We start from the raw sequence: 15270 nt of genomic DNA on the forward strand, positions 1-15270 counted from the left end.
GGCGGTAGAGAGGGCGGGGTGGATTCGCGGCGGAAGTGACGCAATCGACGCGCGCCGGCGGCGCGGGAGCGGGGCGCAGCTTGGCCCCGGCTGGAGCTGTGCGGCGGTGGTGGCGTCGCCGCGCGCGGCAGGTACCGACGGTTGCGTGTCCCGCTCCGCCCCGCGCCCCGCACGGCGTGGGTTGTGCCGGTTCCGGTGGGGGGGGCCGGTCGGGCCGAGCCCGCTTCGTATCTCCCCGTGGGCGCCGTCGTAGGGTCGGGGTCCTCCGGGCAGGCCTGAGCGGCGGGGAGGGAGGAGGAGGGCGGTGCGGGCGGACCCCGGGCCCGGCGGCGCGCCGGGTGCGATCCCACTACGGCCGTTGATGCCGGGGGCGTGATGGCGGCGGGCGGCGGTCACCGCCTCCCCCACGTGACGGCGGGCGGGGAAGGCGGCGGCGGCGGCCTTCGGTTTGGCACGGGTGCGGCGGGAGGTACAGCGGCACGGGCTGTAATCGCCCCTTCCCGTGCACGTGGGAACGGGGCAGCGGACCGCGGCCGTCGGCCGAGGCGCTCCCGCAGGCGGAGGGTTGCGGATGGGGTCGGTGTTGTCCGCGCGGCGCGTCCCGGCATGCCCGGCGTTCGGCCTGCGGGTGGATGGGCTGCCGCTCTGCTGGGTAACGGCCGGGCGGCACTTCTTAACACGGTGTGAAACGTGGAAGCGCCTTTGGGTAAAACAACGGGTGCCGTTTAGGCCACGGCCTTAAGTTAAGGTGACTCTGAGTCCTTGTGCCTTAAGGACAAGAGAAAGATGGACAGGCTTTCTTCAGATCTCCTGGTGGTACGCCTAAAAACGGCTTAGAAAGCTCTCTGTGTAAGCGTGCGGTTAAGCGAGCTATAAACGAACAGGAAAATACCTGATTAAAAGGTTTAGCGTTTCATAATGAGAAGTTATGCAGAGAAGAACGGGGGTGTCTGCAAACATTAGGTTGGCCGTGAGCCGGCAGTGTGCCCCGGTGACCCAGAGGGCCAATGGGATCCTGGGGTGCATCAAAAAGAGCGTGGCCGGCAGGTCGAGGGAGGTGATCCTGCTCCTCTGCTCTGCCCTGCTGAGGCTACATCTGGAGCACCGTGTCCAGTTCTGGGCTTCCCAGTTCAAGGCAGAACGAGGAGTAGTGGACACAAACTGCAAAAATAGAGGAAGACAGAGCTGCTCAGAGAGGCTGTGGAGTCTCCTTCACTGGAGGTACTCAGAACTTACCCGGATGCTCTCCTACTGTAGGGAACCTGCTTTAGCAGGGGATTGGGCTTGATGATCTCTGTAGGTCTCTTCCAGCCCTTACAGTGCCATGAAAGCATTTCGATTCTCTATTTGTATTGTTTCTTTCCATTGCATGCCAATAGAGGTACAGGCCTTTGTTTAAAAAGCAAACAATAAGTGAAACGACAACACCCAGAAGCATACGTTCATTTCATGCGTATACCTGGAACTGGCTTTTAGTTTCCCTTTTTCCCCTCATGAAGTACATCACTGCAATCCAAAATACATTGGCACTTTGCTTTATGGAAGTAGACGGAAGAAGGCTTCCTAAACCTGATTTTACCAGCAGTGTTTTCCCATAGCAGAAAATAACCAATTTTGGAAGGCCAAGCCTTAATTCTGCCCAGGGGGAGATGTGTGAGCAATGCGTGGCTTTAGGCTCGTCTGTCAGTAGCTGGTGGAATTCAGTTCTGAAAGTCAGTGCTTTCCCATCTGAAGAGATGCGTGCAGGACTGGAGCTGCGTGTGAAGGAGGGCTTAGTTCTGGAGGTGGCTGCTCACGTGCAGTGGATGCTCACCAGGGGCACCGGGGCTGTAGAAAGAGATTGCTTTATATAAGGTGCATGGGTGTGTGCGTGCGTATGAGTGTTCTCACATATATTTGTATGTGGGCATTTCTTATCTAACATAGCAGCTGATAAGCGTGCTTTTGTTTAAATGTTATTCTCAAGATATTACTTCTTTTCTTTTCAGGCCCTGTTTAGTGTTTTAGACTCGCAAGACGTTTTCTCTGGAGCTGATGTTTTCCTGACGTTTTCAGCTTGGCTAAAAAGCTGCTTTGCTGGAATGCTTTAGATGGTCAAAAACCCTTTTTGGTTTGAAATTAATTTAAATTAATTGAAGGAAATATTTCTGGCCTCACCAAAGAATAACCGGAATCATGGATCAGAACAACAGCTTGCCACCCTATGCTCAAGGCTTAGCCTCCCCTCAGGTAAAAAGGAATGATGTAATATGCAACGGCGGTCTGAATTTCTTTGTGGGAGTGTTTTCTGTGTCTTGTATGTAATTTCTTTGTGTCTTTTTTTTTTTGTTTGTGTGTTTGCAGATCTGAAAAATTCTATTGTATATAATTTAATTAGTAAAAAGCAGAGATGAAAAAACATTGACATATATATATCCAGAGGTTTAAGAAATATACTGATATATTTATGGTTTTCTTGAAGCTGAAACGTTACTGGCATGTTGAAAATAAGCAGGTTCAGGGGAGACTTCATTGCAGCCTTCCAGCACTTGAAGGGAACTTACAAGCAGGAGGGGGGCTGGCTTCTTAATGTGGTCCAATAGCTGTAGGACAACGGGAAATGGCTTTAAACTAAAAGAGGGAAATTTAGGTTAGATGGTAGGAGAAAATTCTTTACTCAGAGCGTGGTCTGGCACAGGTTGGCCAGAGAAGCTGTGGATGCCCCATCCCTGGAGGCACACGGGGCCTTGGGGCCCTGGGCTGCCTGAACTGCTGGGTGGCAGCCCTGCCTATGGCAGAGAGTGGGATTGGGTGGACTTTCCCTTTCAACTCAAGTCATTCTATCATTTGAACTTTGTTCATTGCTTTTGGAATCCTTTAAATTGGCTTATACGTAATGAACTACAGTTGTGCTGCGATTGCATTTGCATTCTAATGGATGCAAGTAGAAATTGTGGGTCAAAGTTGAGACACGCTTTCCAGGTATTGTAGGAAACGTACCAATGTCACGGACTGGTGCCGAGAAGTGTTGGAATTGACAGATCGATTGAGGTTGTGATTCATGTTGTGGAAGAACTGAATCTTCCAAAGGTTTTCTGTTTTAGCAAGTTTAGTAATATACCGCAGGCTTGATGTGACCAACTAAGATGGTTTATTCTTAGACTCTTACTCCTTCAAGCTTTTTCTCTTTAAAACAATGTTAAGTCAAGGCGTCTGTGTTTTCTTTTTCATGCTTTCTCCTGCAGGGTGCAATGACTCCTGGAATTCCAATTTTTAGCCCAATGATGCCATATGGCACGGGACTGACACCGCAGCCTGTCCAGAGCACCAACAGTCTGTCCATCCTTGAGGAACAGCAGCGGCAGCAGCAGCAGCAGCAACAGGCAGCACAGCAGTCTACATCACAGCAAGCAACACAGGGAACATCTGGTCAAACTCCCCAGCTCTTCCACTCACAGACTCTTACTACAGCCCCTTTACCGGGAACCACACCTCTGTACCCCTCCCCAATGACTCCAATGACTCCTATAACTCCTGCGACACCGGCATCTGAGAGCTCTGGGATAGTGCCACAGCTACAGTGAGTGTCTTGTGTGCTAGTACACCATGACATCTCAGGATGTGCTTTAACTCGAAATACCCGAGAGCAGAGCCACATAACGAGTTGGGTACTGCATTTTGATAGGAAAGGAGGTCTTGAATATTTATTTGTATGGGTAGTGCGAAACATTAACATCGTAAACAACTTTTTATGAGGGTGGACAGTGATAGGACAAGGGGGAATGGTTTTAAACTAAGACAGGGGAGATTTAGGTTAGGAAGTTTTTCACCCAGAGGGTGGTGATGCACTGGAACAGGTTGACCAAGGAGGTTGTGGCTGCCCCATCCCTGGAGGCATTTAAGGCCAGGGTGGTTGTGTTTCTGGGCAGCCTGGTCTGGTGGTTGGCAACCCTGCACATAGCAGAGGTGTGCAGAGAATTTCATTAGTGAGATAACATCTGTAATGGAATTGGAAGGGTTGAAAGGAAGATACTGGCTGATAGTCTAGAAGCTAGTACTGAGTTGTCCTTAATATTCCGTGCTCCACTTTCTAGTCCATTACTACAACTTTGAACTACGTGAGTTTCAGGTACAAAAGTATTTTCACTGAACTGCAGCTTTATAGAGACTTTCACAACAATGTATGGAAGGCACAGAGAGAAATGGGTGTTAAAGTGAATTTTGCACCAAAAGAATAATCTCCAATATTAATATTTTTAAAAATTCTTTGGTAGACCTTTAGATTTCAGTGTTTTCTAAGTAAAGTTCAAGTGCTACTAAATGCAACATTTCCTTGGACTTCTCTTAAACTTCCTGGAGATTGTTCTTTCCCATCACCAGCAATGGGTTTATCTGTGAGGACATTCTCACTTAGTCCCGCATCACGTCTTCCTCCTTGAAGGGCCATCTCAAGTGTAGTGTCATCGCTGCTACATTTTTGCCCATTCCCAGCAGCTTCCCGGATTGTGGTGATTGCTCACAACACAACCTCAACATTGTTTTCCTGCCTAACTGGAGTAAAGGTTTTTCACAAGGGATGCTTTCCATAATAGTTGGCAGAAAAGGAGGAATCAGCAGTCGTGCCTTAGGAGGTGCTGCCCTAAAAGAGGAGTTTCCTGTCAGTAGGAGAGATGTCTTTTAAGCTTGCTCGGTTAAACAAATGAAAAGAAATTAGTAAATATGTTATTATGGATATGACGTGTGAATTGTTTAATTTACTTTTTAAAATGTAGTTCTCTGAACTATTTTCAGGAATATTGTGTCAACGGTGAATCTCGGTTGCAAACTTGACCTAAAAACCATTGCACTTCGTGCCCGAAATGCTGAATACAATCCCAAGGTAAGAGAAGCGTGTTAGAATGTATCCAATAACAGGTATTTCGGCAGAACAGCTCTGGAGTGTGCTTTGATGTAGTAGCTGGATTGAAAAATCTTGATTCAGAAACAGTTTTGTGGTAGAGATAGTAGAATTATCTGAGTTCATTGAAGGTTTCTTTTCCGAATGACTAAAAAAGCATTCTTATATTGATATAGCTGTGTGTTATGTGAAGATGTGATTTGGGAGCTTTAGAAAGAACAGCGCGACTGATTACTGTAATATGCTTGGAAAGGTTTCTTTTGTTGTAGAGCTGTCTTGAGTTACTGTTTATATGGGCACCCTTGTTGCTTTTGCTCAGAAAGTTTCATTTTTGCATTACTGCAGAATGTCTGATGCTCAAGTCTTGTTCCCTATCTCCCAACAAGAAGAAAGAAAGGGAGAATTCAGTTTCTGGACTCTGTAAGAGCTGTGGTTGTTCTCTGGGTGCCAAAGTTTCTTCCTTCTGGCTACTGCCCTGGAATTCCTGTGGCAGCAGTGCAGTTATGGGGGGTTTTATGGCCTCGCTCCCCCTCTAAGCTCTGTTCTTTCAGATATTCCCCCAGTACTGGAAATTGCTGTCTGTTAGAACAGCGATGCTGTTAACAACTGCATGTGAGTAAGATGCTCATGCAGCTCACATTTGAGTGTGCGATGCTAGCTGTTATGGTAGGGGTAGGTGGCTGTGGAGAACTTGTAGGCTAGAGCGATCAATATGAAATGCCAGTTTTTTACAGCAGAGAGAAAAGCAGGGTTATGTAACACACTCGTGACTTTTAGTCAGTACATCCTTTTATGAAACAAATAGGTTGCTTGGCTGTGTTATTTAAGCCACAGTTTGACAAATGTGTTTCTGGGTAACCCATGCTACTACCTTCTTTATGTCAGCAGAACTGTACATGAGACTGCATAGTGAACTGGTCCGAGTTTAATACAGCACAAAGAAGAGATTTTGTGTGTGATACCCAGATGAGTTTGCAGTATTTGTTGCTTCAAAGAGCTTAAGAATGTTTATAAATGCAGGCAGAGATGTTACAGTATGTAAAATAAGAAGCTAGAGCTTACAGGGCTACTGTATTCTACCATAGCAGTTAAGGTGACTTCAGTTTACATGGAATATGGCTTCTGACTTCCCAGTGGTTCTGTTGACAATATTGTAATGCTGCCCAAATGTTTAAGGTACAAAACCAAAGTAGACCATAAAGTATTTGCATAACCTTCCATCCTGCTTCTAACAGATCGAATTTCAAGACGTGGAGGAAAAGTTGGTATTAAGCTCATTGCTGTCGTTGCGTTGCAAATGTTAGTAGTGTTTGTGTCATGTACGTGTGGTAGTCGGAAATGAGCTTAGTAAAAGAGGAGTGCAGTGCTAAAAATCCTTCCTGTTCAACTCTACCTCTAAGTGTGTTTGAAACTAATTAAAGCTTACTTGAAACGCTTGAACAAAGATTGTTCTGCGAGTATATTCAAATCTAGTTATTTCTTTGCAATGGCTACTTAGATTATGCAAACTTGGTTTGAATGTAATTGTTACATCTGTGTATCACTACTAATTTCAATGCTCACCTTTCAGCGTTTTGCTGCTGTTATTATGAGAATAAGAGAACCTCGTACTACTGCACTTATATTCAGCTCTGGAAAAATGGTGTGCACAGGAGCAAAAAGGTATGCTCAGCTGTTAGGAGCAAACTAATTAAGGCTGTCTTTTCTTTTGAAATCACAATGCTTTAGAAATACTGTTTCTTTTATACAGTGTTTATATACATGTTGTATATGCATACGCATATAAAATGGCCGTGCACTGTAACTGTTTTAAACTATAGGGGCAGTGGCAGGATAAGCGCAATTTGGTCTTTGAGTTGTTTCATTCACTGTGGGTCAGGAGCGCCAAGTCTCTGGTCCCTGTAGTCTGATCTGTTCTTAATGGGATCACTGAGGCATCAGAATTGAAAACCAGCAGGAGAAAAATTCTGCTGTGAAGAAGTCCTTTGGGAATCCAGAACGAATAACCTAATGAGCAGAGATCATGGAATCATGGAATAATTTGGGTGGGAAGGGACCTTTAAGATCATCCAGTTCCAATCCCTCTGCTATAGGCAGGGACACCTCCCTCTAGATCAGGTTGCTGAAAGCATCCAGAGAGCATCCACAGCCTCTCTGGGCAACCTGTTGCAGTGTTTCACCACCCTCACAGTAAATAATTTCTTCCTAATATCCGGTCTAAATCTACACTCTTCCAGTTTAAAGCCATTTATCCTCATCCCGTCACTACATACCCATATAAAAAGTCCCTCTCCAGCTTTCCTGTAGGCTCCATTCAGGTACTGAAGGGCTGCAATAGGGTCTCCTTGGAGTCTTCTCCAGGCTGAAGAACCCCAGCTCTCTCAGCCTGTCCTTGTAGGGGAGGTGCTCCAGTCTTCTGATCATCAGTGACGAATAAAGTTGCACAGGAAACACTTCATCTGCCTGGTGATGTTTGCAGTCCAAGTCGTCTTACTCTGCCTCAGGAGGACCCAAATCTTCAGCTGTTTACAAAACTAAAGCAAACAGAGTTCTGTAATAGCAAGTAATGCTGTGTAGTAGTGTTAAACCCAGGTCTGAGTACCTGGGCTGCATCAAGTGGAGGATGTTGGCAGATTACAGGCTTGCATTTGAAGTGTGTGGAAATAGGTGGAGTTACAGAGTAGAGTTTTCTGCTTCATAGACAATGAATGCAATTTTAAAGCGTTCAGGACCTTGGTACTACAACTGAGTGTGCAAGCCAGTAGTAGTTGTTAATTTTGGATGTAAACGTTTTGCAACTCTCCTGCAACACATGCAACGTTTCTTTCCCAGTTAAATATTTGTGGCTTGGTGCTGTTTGCTTGAAGTAGTGCTTAACGAGGGAAATAAGCTGGCTCTCCTTTTCTCCCTTCAGCGAAGAACAGTCCAGACTGGCAGCAAGGAAGTACGCAAGAGTTGTTCAGAAACTGGGTTTTCCTGCGAAATTTTTGGATTTTAAAATTCAGAACATGGTGGGCAGCTGTGATGTGAAATTTCCTATCAGATTAGAAGGATTGGTACTCACACACCAGCAGTTCAGCAGGTAAATGAAGGTTTGCCTCCCTTTCATTCTTGCTGTGTAGTGACTAGCTTAGAGTGTGGCATCTGTTTAGATTGTTCCCTTACATCAGAGAGGAGGCAGCATCTTTGTTCCTCTCCTAGCTCTGCCTCTGGAGCAACCGATGTAATTCTCATGGGTCGATATTGGGCAACGATTCTTTGCTACTCTTCCCAAATTGTTTACATCTGCACTGTCCATTTCTGCAGCCCTGCAGATGAAGGGCTGGCACATCTGTCTGTCGGCACGTTGAAACATTGTGACTCTTCTCTTACAGCTACGAGCCGGAATTGTTTCCTGGCTTAATCTACAGAATGATCAAGCCAAGAATTGTTCTGCTTATTTTTGTTTCTGGAAAAGTGGTTTTAACTGGTAAGTCAAATATTGTGTTCCAGTAGGTTAGATTTAGGCTGCATTAGAAACAGCGGTCCTGCAAGTATGCAATTTATTAGTTGCTCTTCTTCAGAAACGACAGTACTGGGAAAGGAACAGGCAGCGCAGTATTTTGTGGATGAGAACCCACAAAGCAAACCACATGTATCTGGTTAAACCACATAAGCAACGATCTTGAATCCTATTGAAGAATGGCAGGTGCTCAAAAAGAGCCCGGCTAATGTTCCCAGCAAAATCCAAAAGTCTGCTGCTGTTCACTGGGTGCGTGTGACTGATCTCAGTGTGTTGGAACAGCTTGGTTGGAGGCTGCTGCCATTTTCCTTTGATGCAGCAGCCAAAGAAGGGGAGATACCTGTGCTCTGGGGCTTCCTTAACCTTGGGCATTCCGCCTACACCCTTCCTTTTCTCCATTCACTGATAAATGAATCCACAGATGAAAGAAGGAACATATACCTGCACTATGGCCTCTGCTGGCCTCTGCTTCAGTCGTTGTTTCCTTGTTTCCCCAGATGTTTGCACTGTTGACTAGAACTCTGCTGTCTGCAGAAGCATCCTATCGGACTGACCTTTGCAGTTGAGTGTACTGAGAAAATATGTTTAGAAAATCTCATTTGCAAGTATGGCATAAGCACAAAGATGGGAATGAAACAAACTCTCAGGCCTTCCTTTGTTAGCCTTCTGTCTATTCTGTTAACGTGTGATAGGAAATGTCTATTTATAGGAAGAATTACATGTAGAAATAGAGAACGAACTGCCTGGCTCTGGAGAGAGAGAGGGAATTAAGTCAGTTTCTCTCTTATTGCAGGTGCTAAAGTTCGAGCAGAAATCTATGAAGCATTTGAAAACATCTATCCTATTTTAAAGGGTTTCCGGAAGACAACGTAACAGTTTCTACATATTTCAGAGCAATTGGGGGGTACATTTAAAAAGGCATTGCGAATGGCACAGCAGTAACAAGAGATGGACTTCAGTGAGACTGCAACACCAGACTTGGACTATTTCCCAGTTAGTGCCTATTTCCCTGAAGCTCAAGGGGAATTGTTTTATCGATGATGATGTCTACTGAGTTACTGTGAGTTGCTTTGTTGGGCTGCTCCTTGGGCGGTCCCTCCGAGTTTTATTTATATTCTAGCTTTTAAATAGTTTTAATGCCAGTTCTATTAATAGGAAATTCATAAATTGGTTTCAAAGATGAACGCGACCGTGTCACTCAGTGTATAAACCACTTCAGTTGCCGTGTATATATGTTTTAATTTCCTTCCATTAAGACCATGGTTTTTATAATTTCCAAAGTTAAGCTTTTAAATTCCTTCAGTTTTAAATTCCTTTTGGTGCCAGACACATTCCCTCTTTCCAGTATTAAGCAAGGCAGAATAAATTTATTAATGAAAACAGCTCACTGTACATATATATAAATATATATATATATAATATATATATATTCCTCCTCTTTTCTCCTTCAGCTCCACATGTACAATAAACCCTGTTTATACAATTATGGGAACTGTCTTAATGAGTTTTACAATTGCACAGCTGGTAAAGTGAAGTATATGAAGAGGTTCTTCTCAATTTAATCTGGATTTTTGAATAGCACACGCACTACTGTCATCTGGAGAAAATCTGAACAGCGCTCTGGCTTGCTTACCAGTAGTCATATCCTCGGCAGCATTCAGCCTGATTACTTCCAGTACACTAACAGGAAAGAGAAGACTGGCTACAGGAGTTTGTGTTCAAGTATGTGTTGCCTCCCATTCAACAGATGGGATTTATGCAAGTCTTACACAGCCACACTTGAGTGAATTGGAACAAAGGATTCTTGGTTCGCTTCTAAGATTTCTTATAAATCACTTTTGTATTTTACCAACTACGACAATCTCACTATATTAGTGTTCCTATAAAATGTCAAAGCCCTTCCAACTGGAGTCAGCGTGTACATAATCTCCCCTTTGAAGTGTGCTTGAAGCTTAATGGGCTGAGAACTAAGAATAAACTTTTTTTTCTCCAGCATATTTCCAGTAACAACCTTTCTATGACTTGCACATTCTTTCAAACAGCTTTTATCTAAAACTAACCCAAATGTAACCATGGTCTCTTAATTAAAATGATGTTTCATTCCAGATAAGTAGTTACGGCTGGCTTTGCTACCGCACCATTTGCAAATCCTGAGGGAACTTACTCTTAACCTTTGCTTATTGTTGTGGTGGTGCACGCTATGCACCGCTATTAGCAGGTCTTTCGATAACTGGTTTCACTGATCTTAGCAGGAAGTTGATGTACTTACCGGGGCAGGGCTACATAATTAAACGAGATACAGCACACAGCAGTGATGCAGTATTTGGGTAAGCTGGTCTAGTGTTCAGCTGTATCGCCATCTGTGCTGCTGTAGCATCTGCAGAACTGTTAACTATGGCAGGAAGACTTACAGCACGATATCATACGGTTTTCACTCAAATCAGCCAAGCTGTGCTGTAGTGACTTAAGACAGCTTGTGCTATTCAAGGAAACAACCCTTTGAGAAGTGTGGCGATGAGTAAACAGCTTTACACTTAAGGTGTTCTCTGCCTGCTCTGTTGAGGATTCCCAGCCTCTAAACTAAAATCACTCGTGGAAGAATCACTGGTAAGCAGGCACGGAGGGCTCGGGCAGGATAAGAGAATAAGTAACTGAAGTAAATTCTGTACTGTAGTTAGAAACAACCCACCTCCTCTCTTTTACTGCAAATGCAGTTTTATCCACAAGAGTAGTTAAGCAACCATTACAGTTATGTTATAGCTCTCCCCTCGGTTATACAGCAAAGACCAGAATGATCCCCACAGAAGGCACCAAAGCTTCACCAAAGATGGACAGCAGAGTTAAGAAAAAGTTCAGATTGAAAATCTGCTGTTAAGAACAGTAAGCAGCAGCCGATCAACTTCTTCTGGCAGGGCAGGCGTTGTTTAAACTGCTTCTGCATAGTTTGACTTAAAACTATCTTAAGTCAAATAGAACTTGTTCATTTTATCCCGAATTGCCATTAATCACAACACGTAACAAACGCCTCTTAAGATCCAGCGTAGCTTTTGGGAGAGAAAAGCATAATTAAGTTGCCTGTTTAAAGGCTATGCAGCTTCATTGTAGCTACAACTGCTGTAACCTGCTGAGCATCAGCACGCAAGTGAGCTTAGAGCTTTCCTCTGTGTGTTACTGCCCATTCTTTTAAAGCACGGTTCTCAGGCAGCCTTCTATGATTCACAAATTCAGGGGCCAAAAAGATCCTTTCACACCAGTCCAAAATCATTTAATCTTTCTTTATTTAAATAAACATTCAGAGTTGAGATTTGAAGTGAAATTCCATGAAGAACTGCATCTGGCTTTATTACCGACGTCAAGTTGCTCCTCTAGAGCGTAAGAAAGAGGTTGCTTAGGGCTCTCCTATCCCATACCAACAAGACAACTGTTAGACTGGGATCACTGATGTTAGTTCAGTTTCCTGCAGATGCATTGAAAAATGAGATAAGTGTAATATATAGATGATTCAACTTAGGAACTTAATGGAAGTTCAGTAGAGTCTATAGAGAAGTCTTGTTTCCATATGAACTCCTCAGCGTACTTGTTTTCCGCGCTGCAGTTCTCAGCACACGTGTAGACCACCAGTGTTCCCCAGTCAATGCTCTCCCCAAGGCTGTCAACCTTAAGGTGGTTCAGGAGCTGTGGCATTATCTTCAGGGAAAAACACAGGTTACAACTAGTGAGTTGACACTTCCTGACAGCGTACTAGATGCCAAGGGAATCAAAGGCATGCCTCTACTGAAGTCTACTACAAATTCTGTAGATGGGCATTGTTAAACTTAGCAGCTACTTTCCATTTCCTAGTCTGGAGCACAGGCCTTAACAGCTGAGGGAGCTGGGATTGTTCAGTCTGGAGAAGAGGAGGCTCAGGGGAGACCTTATAGCTCTCTATAACTACCTGAAGAGAGATTGTAGTGAGCTGGGGGTCGGCCTCTTCTCTCATGTAACTATTGATAGGACTGGAGAATGGCTTCAAGCTGGATGTTAGGAAATACTACTTCTCTGAAAGAGTGGTCAGGCAGTGGAATGGACTGCCCAGGGAGGTGGTGGAGTCACCAACCCTGGGGGTGTTCAAGGAACAACTGGATGTTGTGTTGAGGGACATGGTTTAGTGGGAGCTATTGGTAATAGGTGAATGGTTGGACTGGATGATCTTTTAGGTCTTTTCCAACCTTGGTGATTCTATGAATGCCTGCAGCTCAGTGTACTTCCAATTCACATCCCAAATGCTTCTATAGGGTGTATTTTCAAATAAACAATACTGGAGTCCTATGACTTAAGAGTCAGTCCCATATTCACAACTGCCCCATTTTACGCATGGTGCAAATTAACAGAATGGGGATCTGACTTCTATATGTGAAAAAACCCTATAGGGAAAAGCAGCTGGCAGAGTAAAACATGAGTTCTGTATAAGTCAACACTTATTCTGCAGCAACTTCAACTACCTTGCTCTAAGCGTATGCCCCTACAATTAGATTCCATTACATCTGTACTGTATTAAAGGTATTATCCTTAAGTTAATTTACATACCTGGAATTCAAATACCCTTTTGGAACCACATGAGCAATTTGGGATGTCTTTTTCTTCAGGAATATTTTCACCTGATACCCAGATTGGGCCTTTTCCTCCTCTGCAGTATCTAATTATCTAAAAATAAAGCAGAAATTAATTCAATTTCAGTGAACAACGTCTTTCGTTGTGTTATAAAACATAGATGCAGCTTTAAGATGGCTGCAGAAAAAGGTCTGTTCCTTTAAGTCATATTCATGGAGAAGTTTAACAGCAGATAATTAAGCTTAATTGAGATGCGTGGAGGATGAGGAAGCATTCCCATCACCATTTGTTGTATGAAGGAAATGAAAGGATTGAAACAACACTGTGCAAGTTCCAAGGCTGCTTCATCTTCTGACCTGCTCCGGCTCAGCAGATATTCGATCTTTAAAGGTTTGGAAGATCTTGTCTTCTTTAGTTTCATGTTTTGCCATTGCTTCCAATGTCTCTTCATCTAATGCTTCACCTAAGCAAGAAAACAAACAAACACACGATGATTACAAGTTAACACAAGAAAGCAAAAATTAAAAGCAATATTACGTCCTTAAGAGCGCTTGGCTCTCAGTCAGTCCCAACGTACATCACTCTTCTTTTGGTGGCATATTAATGCATGCTGCTAACTCTAATAAATGCATGCATTTTAACCATAGATGTCAGTAGTGGAACAATAGAAAGGGAAGGAGGTAATGTACCAAAACCTATGGCTTCTAGAGGGGATCGTTAAGTGTGTTGAACCTGCAGAGTCTGACACTGGGAGAAGGCCATCCACACTGCACAGGGACCAGACGTGAGTTTCAAACATTAAGAGTTACGCCTCAGCCACAGCCCTCCCATGTTCACATCAATGTGTAGCACAGAGAACCCCCAGGAAGCTTTACACCATAAAGGACTGCTGGGAACCCACTTGCTTTCCCATGTAACTATAAACTCTTCAACCCTGGGCATGTAAAAGCCTGTGAGGTTGACTACAACCAATGGCTTTGTTAAGAAGGGGCCTGTGCTTCCATTTTAGTTCAACTAAAATTACTTGAGAACAATTTTATTCTGGCACTGACAAGGAGATCTGTGAAGTATTTTCTGTATAGTAACACAAGCTAAACCAGCCAGATAAAGCCCAGCACATCATTCGACATTTTAAAGATGTAACGCAGGCTTTGCTACTCATGCATTTCTTACTTGTAGTGCTCGTGACTTTGCTTTCCTCTTGTTCTTCCAGTTTCTTGGATGCACCCACAGCTCCTTTCCCATCGTCGGGATCCACATTGCTGTCAGCAGCAAGCTCTGCTTCCTCGGCTTCTATCAGAATTTCATATTCTGGAAAAAGGAATTCGTTGTGTTCCGGCTCCACGTCCTCAGTGGCACCTATCAAACCAAAGCCAGATACAACTTCACAACGTCATCTCACGTTTCATGCCCTTCTGCGTTCTGTGCTGTTACGTTTCACACGTTCACTGTTAGGCGTTTCACAAGTGCGACCCACTGACTGGCACAGATCAGCTCTTTACCCTGGCTTAAGGCTGCGGCCAACTTTAGGCGCACCCCCGGGCCCAGACCCACCTTTGTCCCCGGCCGTCCCGCAGGAGCGGCGATGCCCACGCCGCCAGTCCAGCGCCTGGTGTTCGGGGCCGCAATAGGCGGCGCGGCGGCAGCGGCCGCAGGCGCGGGGTCCCAGGCAGCCGCACACGCGGCACAGAGCGGCGCCGCTGCGGAGCCGCCGCGGGACCGGCTCGGGTTGCGGCGGGGGCCGTTCGGAGGGCGGCTCCTCGGGGTAGGTGGCGTTGCGGCGCGGCAGCTGGTTCCGGAACGCTGAGGGGAAGAAGCGGCGGGTGAGCGCGGCGCCGAGCGGAGCGTGCGCTGCTCCCCGCCCGCGGCCCCCGGCTCACCGCAGAGCGGCCCCCCCGGGCCCGGCAGGCGGTAGCAGGCGGCGCCGCGGCAGGCGAAGACGAAGAGAGAGCGGTGGAAGGCGTCGGGGCGGCCGGGCAGCGGAGCGTACAGCTGCAGCAGGAAGGCGCGGGGCCGCAGGCAGCGGCCGCAGCGCAGCGCGTCGGAACCCGGCAGCCCGGCCTCGCCCAGCCACGCCGGCCGCCCCCCGACCTTGCTGGGGAACTGGGCGCTGCGCAGCCTCCAGGCGCCGCCCGGACCCACCGCCTCGGCGAAGCCCAGCTCCACGCCGCCCGCCATGCCGCCGCCGCCGCCGGAAGTGAGGCGAGCCCCGCGCCGCCCTACGGCCGCGAACGACGGTGCAGCGCCGGGCGCTCAAACACGCGGCCTCCGTACCGCGCAGGCACAAGGCGACGGGACTTGT

The 15270-nt window shown here is 45.9% G+C and overlaps 2 protein-coding genes across 3 annotated transcripts; one reads left to right on the forward strand and one right to left on the reverse strand.

The window, feature by feature from the left end:
• The first annotated feature begins 11 nt into the window (after window positions 1-11).
• On the forward strand, window positions 12-9754 carry TBP (TATA-box binding protein). The gene is made up of 8 exons (XM_072332276.1): window positions 12-131; window positions 1989-2229; window positions 3225-3559; window positions 4771-4858; window positions 6447-6538; window positions 7791-7958; window positions 8251-8345; window positions 9172-9754. Exons 2-8 carry the CDS (start codon window positions 2176-2178, stop codon window positions 9249-9251), a joined length of 912 nt encoding a protein of 303 aa, XP_072188377.1. The 5' UTR covers window positions 12-131; window positions 1989-2175; the 3' UTR covers window positions 9252-9754.
• A 1893-nt stretch (window positions 9755-11647) lies between these two features.
• PDCD2 (programmed cell death 2) lies at window positions 11648-15267 on the reverse strand. 2 transcript variants are annotated; one of them, XM_072332605.1, is made up of 7 exons: window positions 14849-15267; window positions 14523-14771; window positions 14142-14327; window positions 13325-13431; window positions 12945-13061; window positions 11956-12065; window positions 11648-11835 (listed from the first exon to the last, which is right to left on the reverse strand). In XM_072332605.1, the coding sequence occupies exons 1-7, from the start codon at window positions 15144-15146 to the stop codon at window positions 11823-11825; spliced, it is 1080 nt and encodes a 359-aa protein (XP_072188706.1). In that variant the 5' UTR covers window positions 15147-15267; the 3' UTR covers window positions 11648-11822. The 2 variants fall into 2 exon arrangements, with proteins under 2 accessions (XP_072188706.1, XP_072188705.1); XM_072332604.1 differs by having other exon boundaries at window positions 11648-12065.
• Between the last annotated feature and the right edge of the window lie 3 nt (window positions 15268-15270).

This window comes from Excalfactoria chinensis, chromosome 3 (genome assembly GCF_039878825.1).
Source record: "Excalfactoria chinensis isolate bCotChi1 chromosome 3, bCotChi1.hap2, whole genome shotgun sequence".
Classification (NCBI taxonomy): Eukaryota; Metazoa; Chordata; class Aves; order Galliformes; family Phasianidae; genus Excalfactoria; species Excalfactoria chinensis.

Coding starts and splice junctions, on each gene's coding strand:
- PDCD2 (XM_072332604.1), bottom strand. CDS start 15,146: ATGGCGGGCGGCGTGGAGCTGGGCTTCGCCGAGGCGGTGGGTCCGGGC. Junction 14,328..14,522: donor CGGGACGGCCGGGGACAAAG/GTGGGTCTGGGC, acceptor TTGGTTTGATAG/GTGCCACTGAGGACGTGGAG. Junction 13,432..14,141: donor CAAAGTCACGAGCACTACAA/GTAAGAAATGCA, acceptor TTTCTTGCTTAG/GTGAAGCATTAGATGAAGAG.
- TBP (XM_072332276.1), top strand. CDS start 2,176: ATGGATCAGAACAACAGCTTGCCACCCTATGCTCAAGGCTTAGCCTCC. Junction 4,859..6,446: donor ATGCTGAATACAATCCCAAG/GTAAGAGAAGCG, acceptor CTCACCTTTCAG/CGTTTTGCTGCTGTTATTAT. Junction 8,346..9,171: donor TGGAAAAGTGGTTTTAACTG/GTAAGTCAAATA, acceptor CTCTTATTGCAG/GTGCTAAAGTTCGAGCAGAA.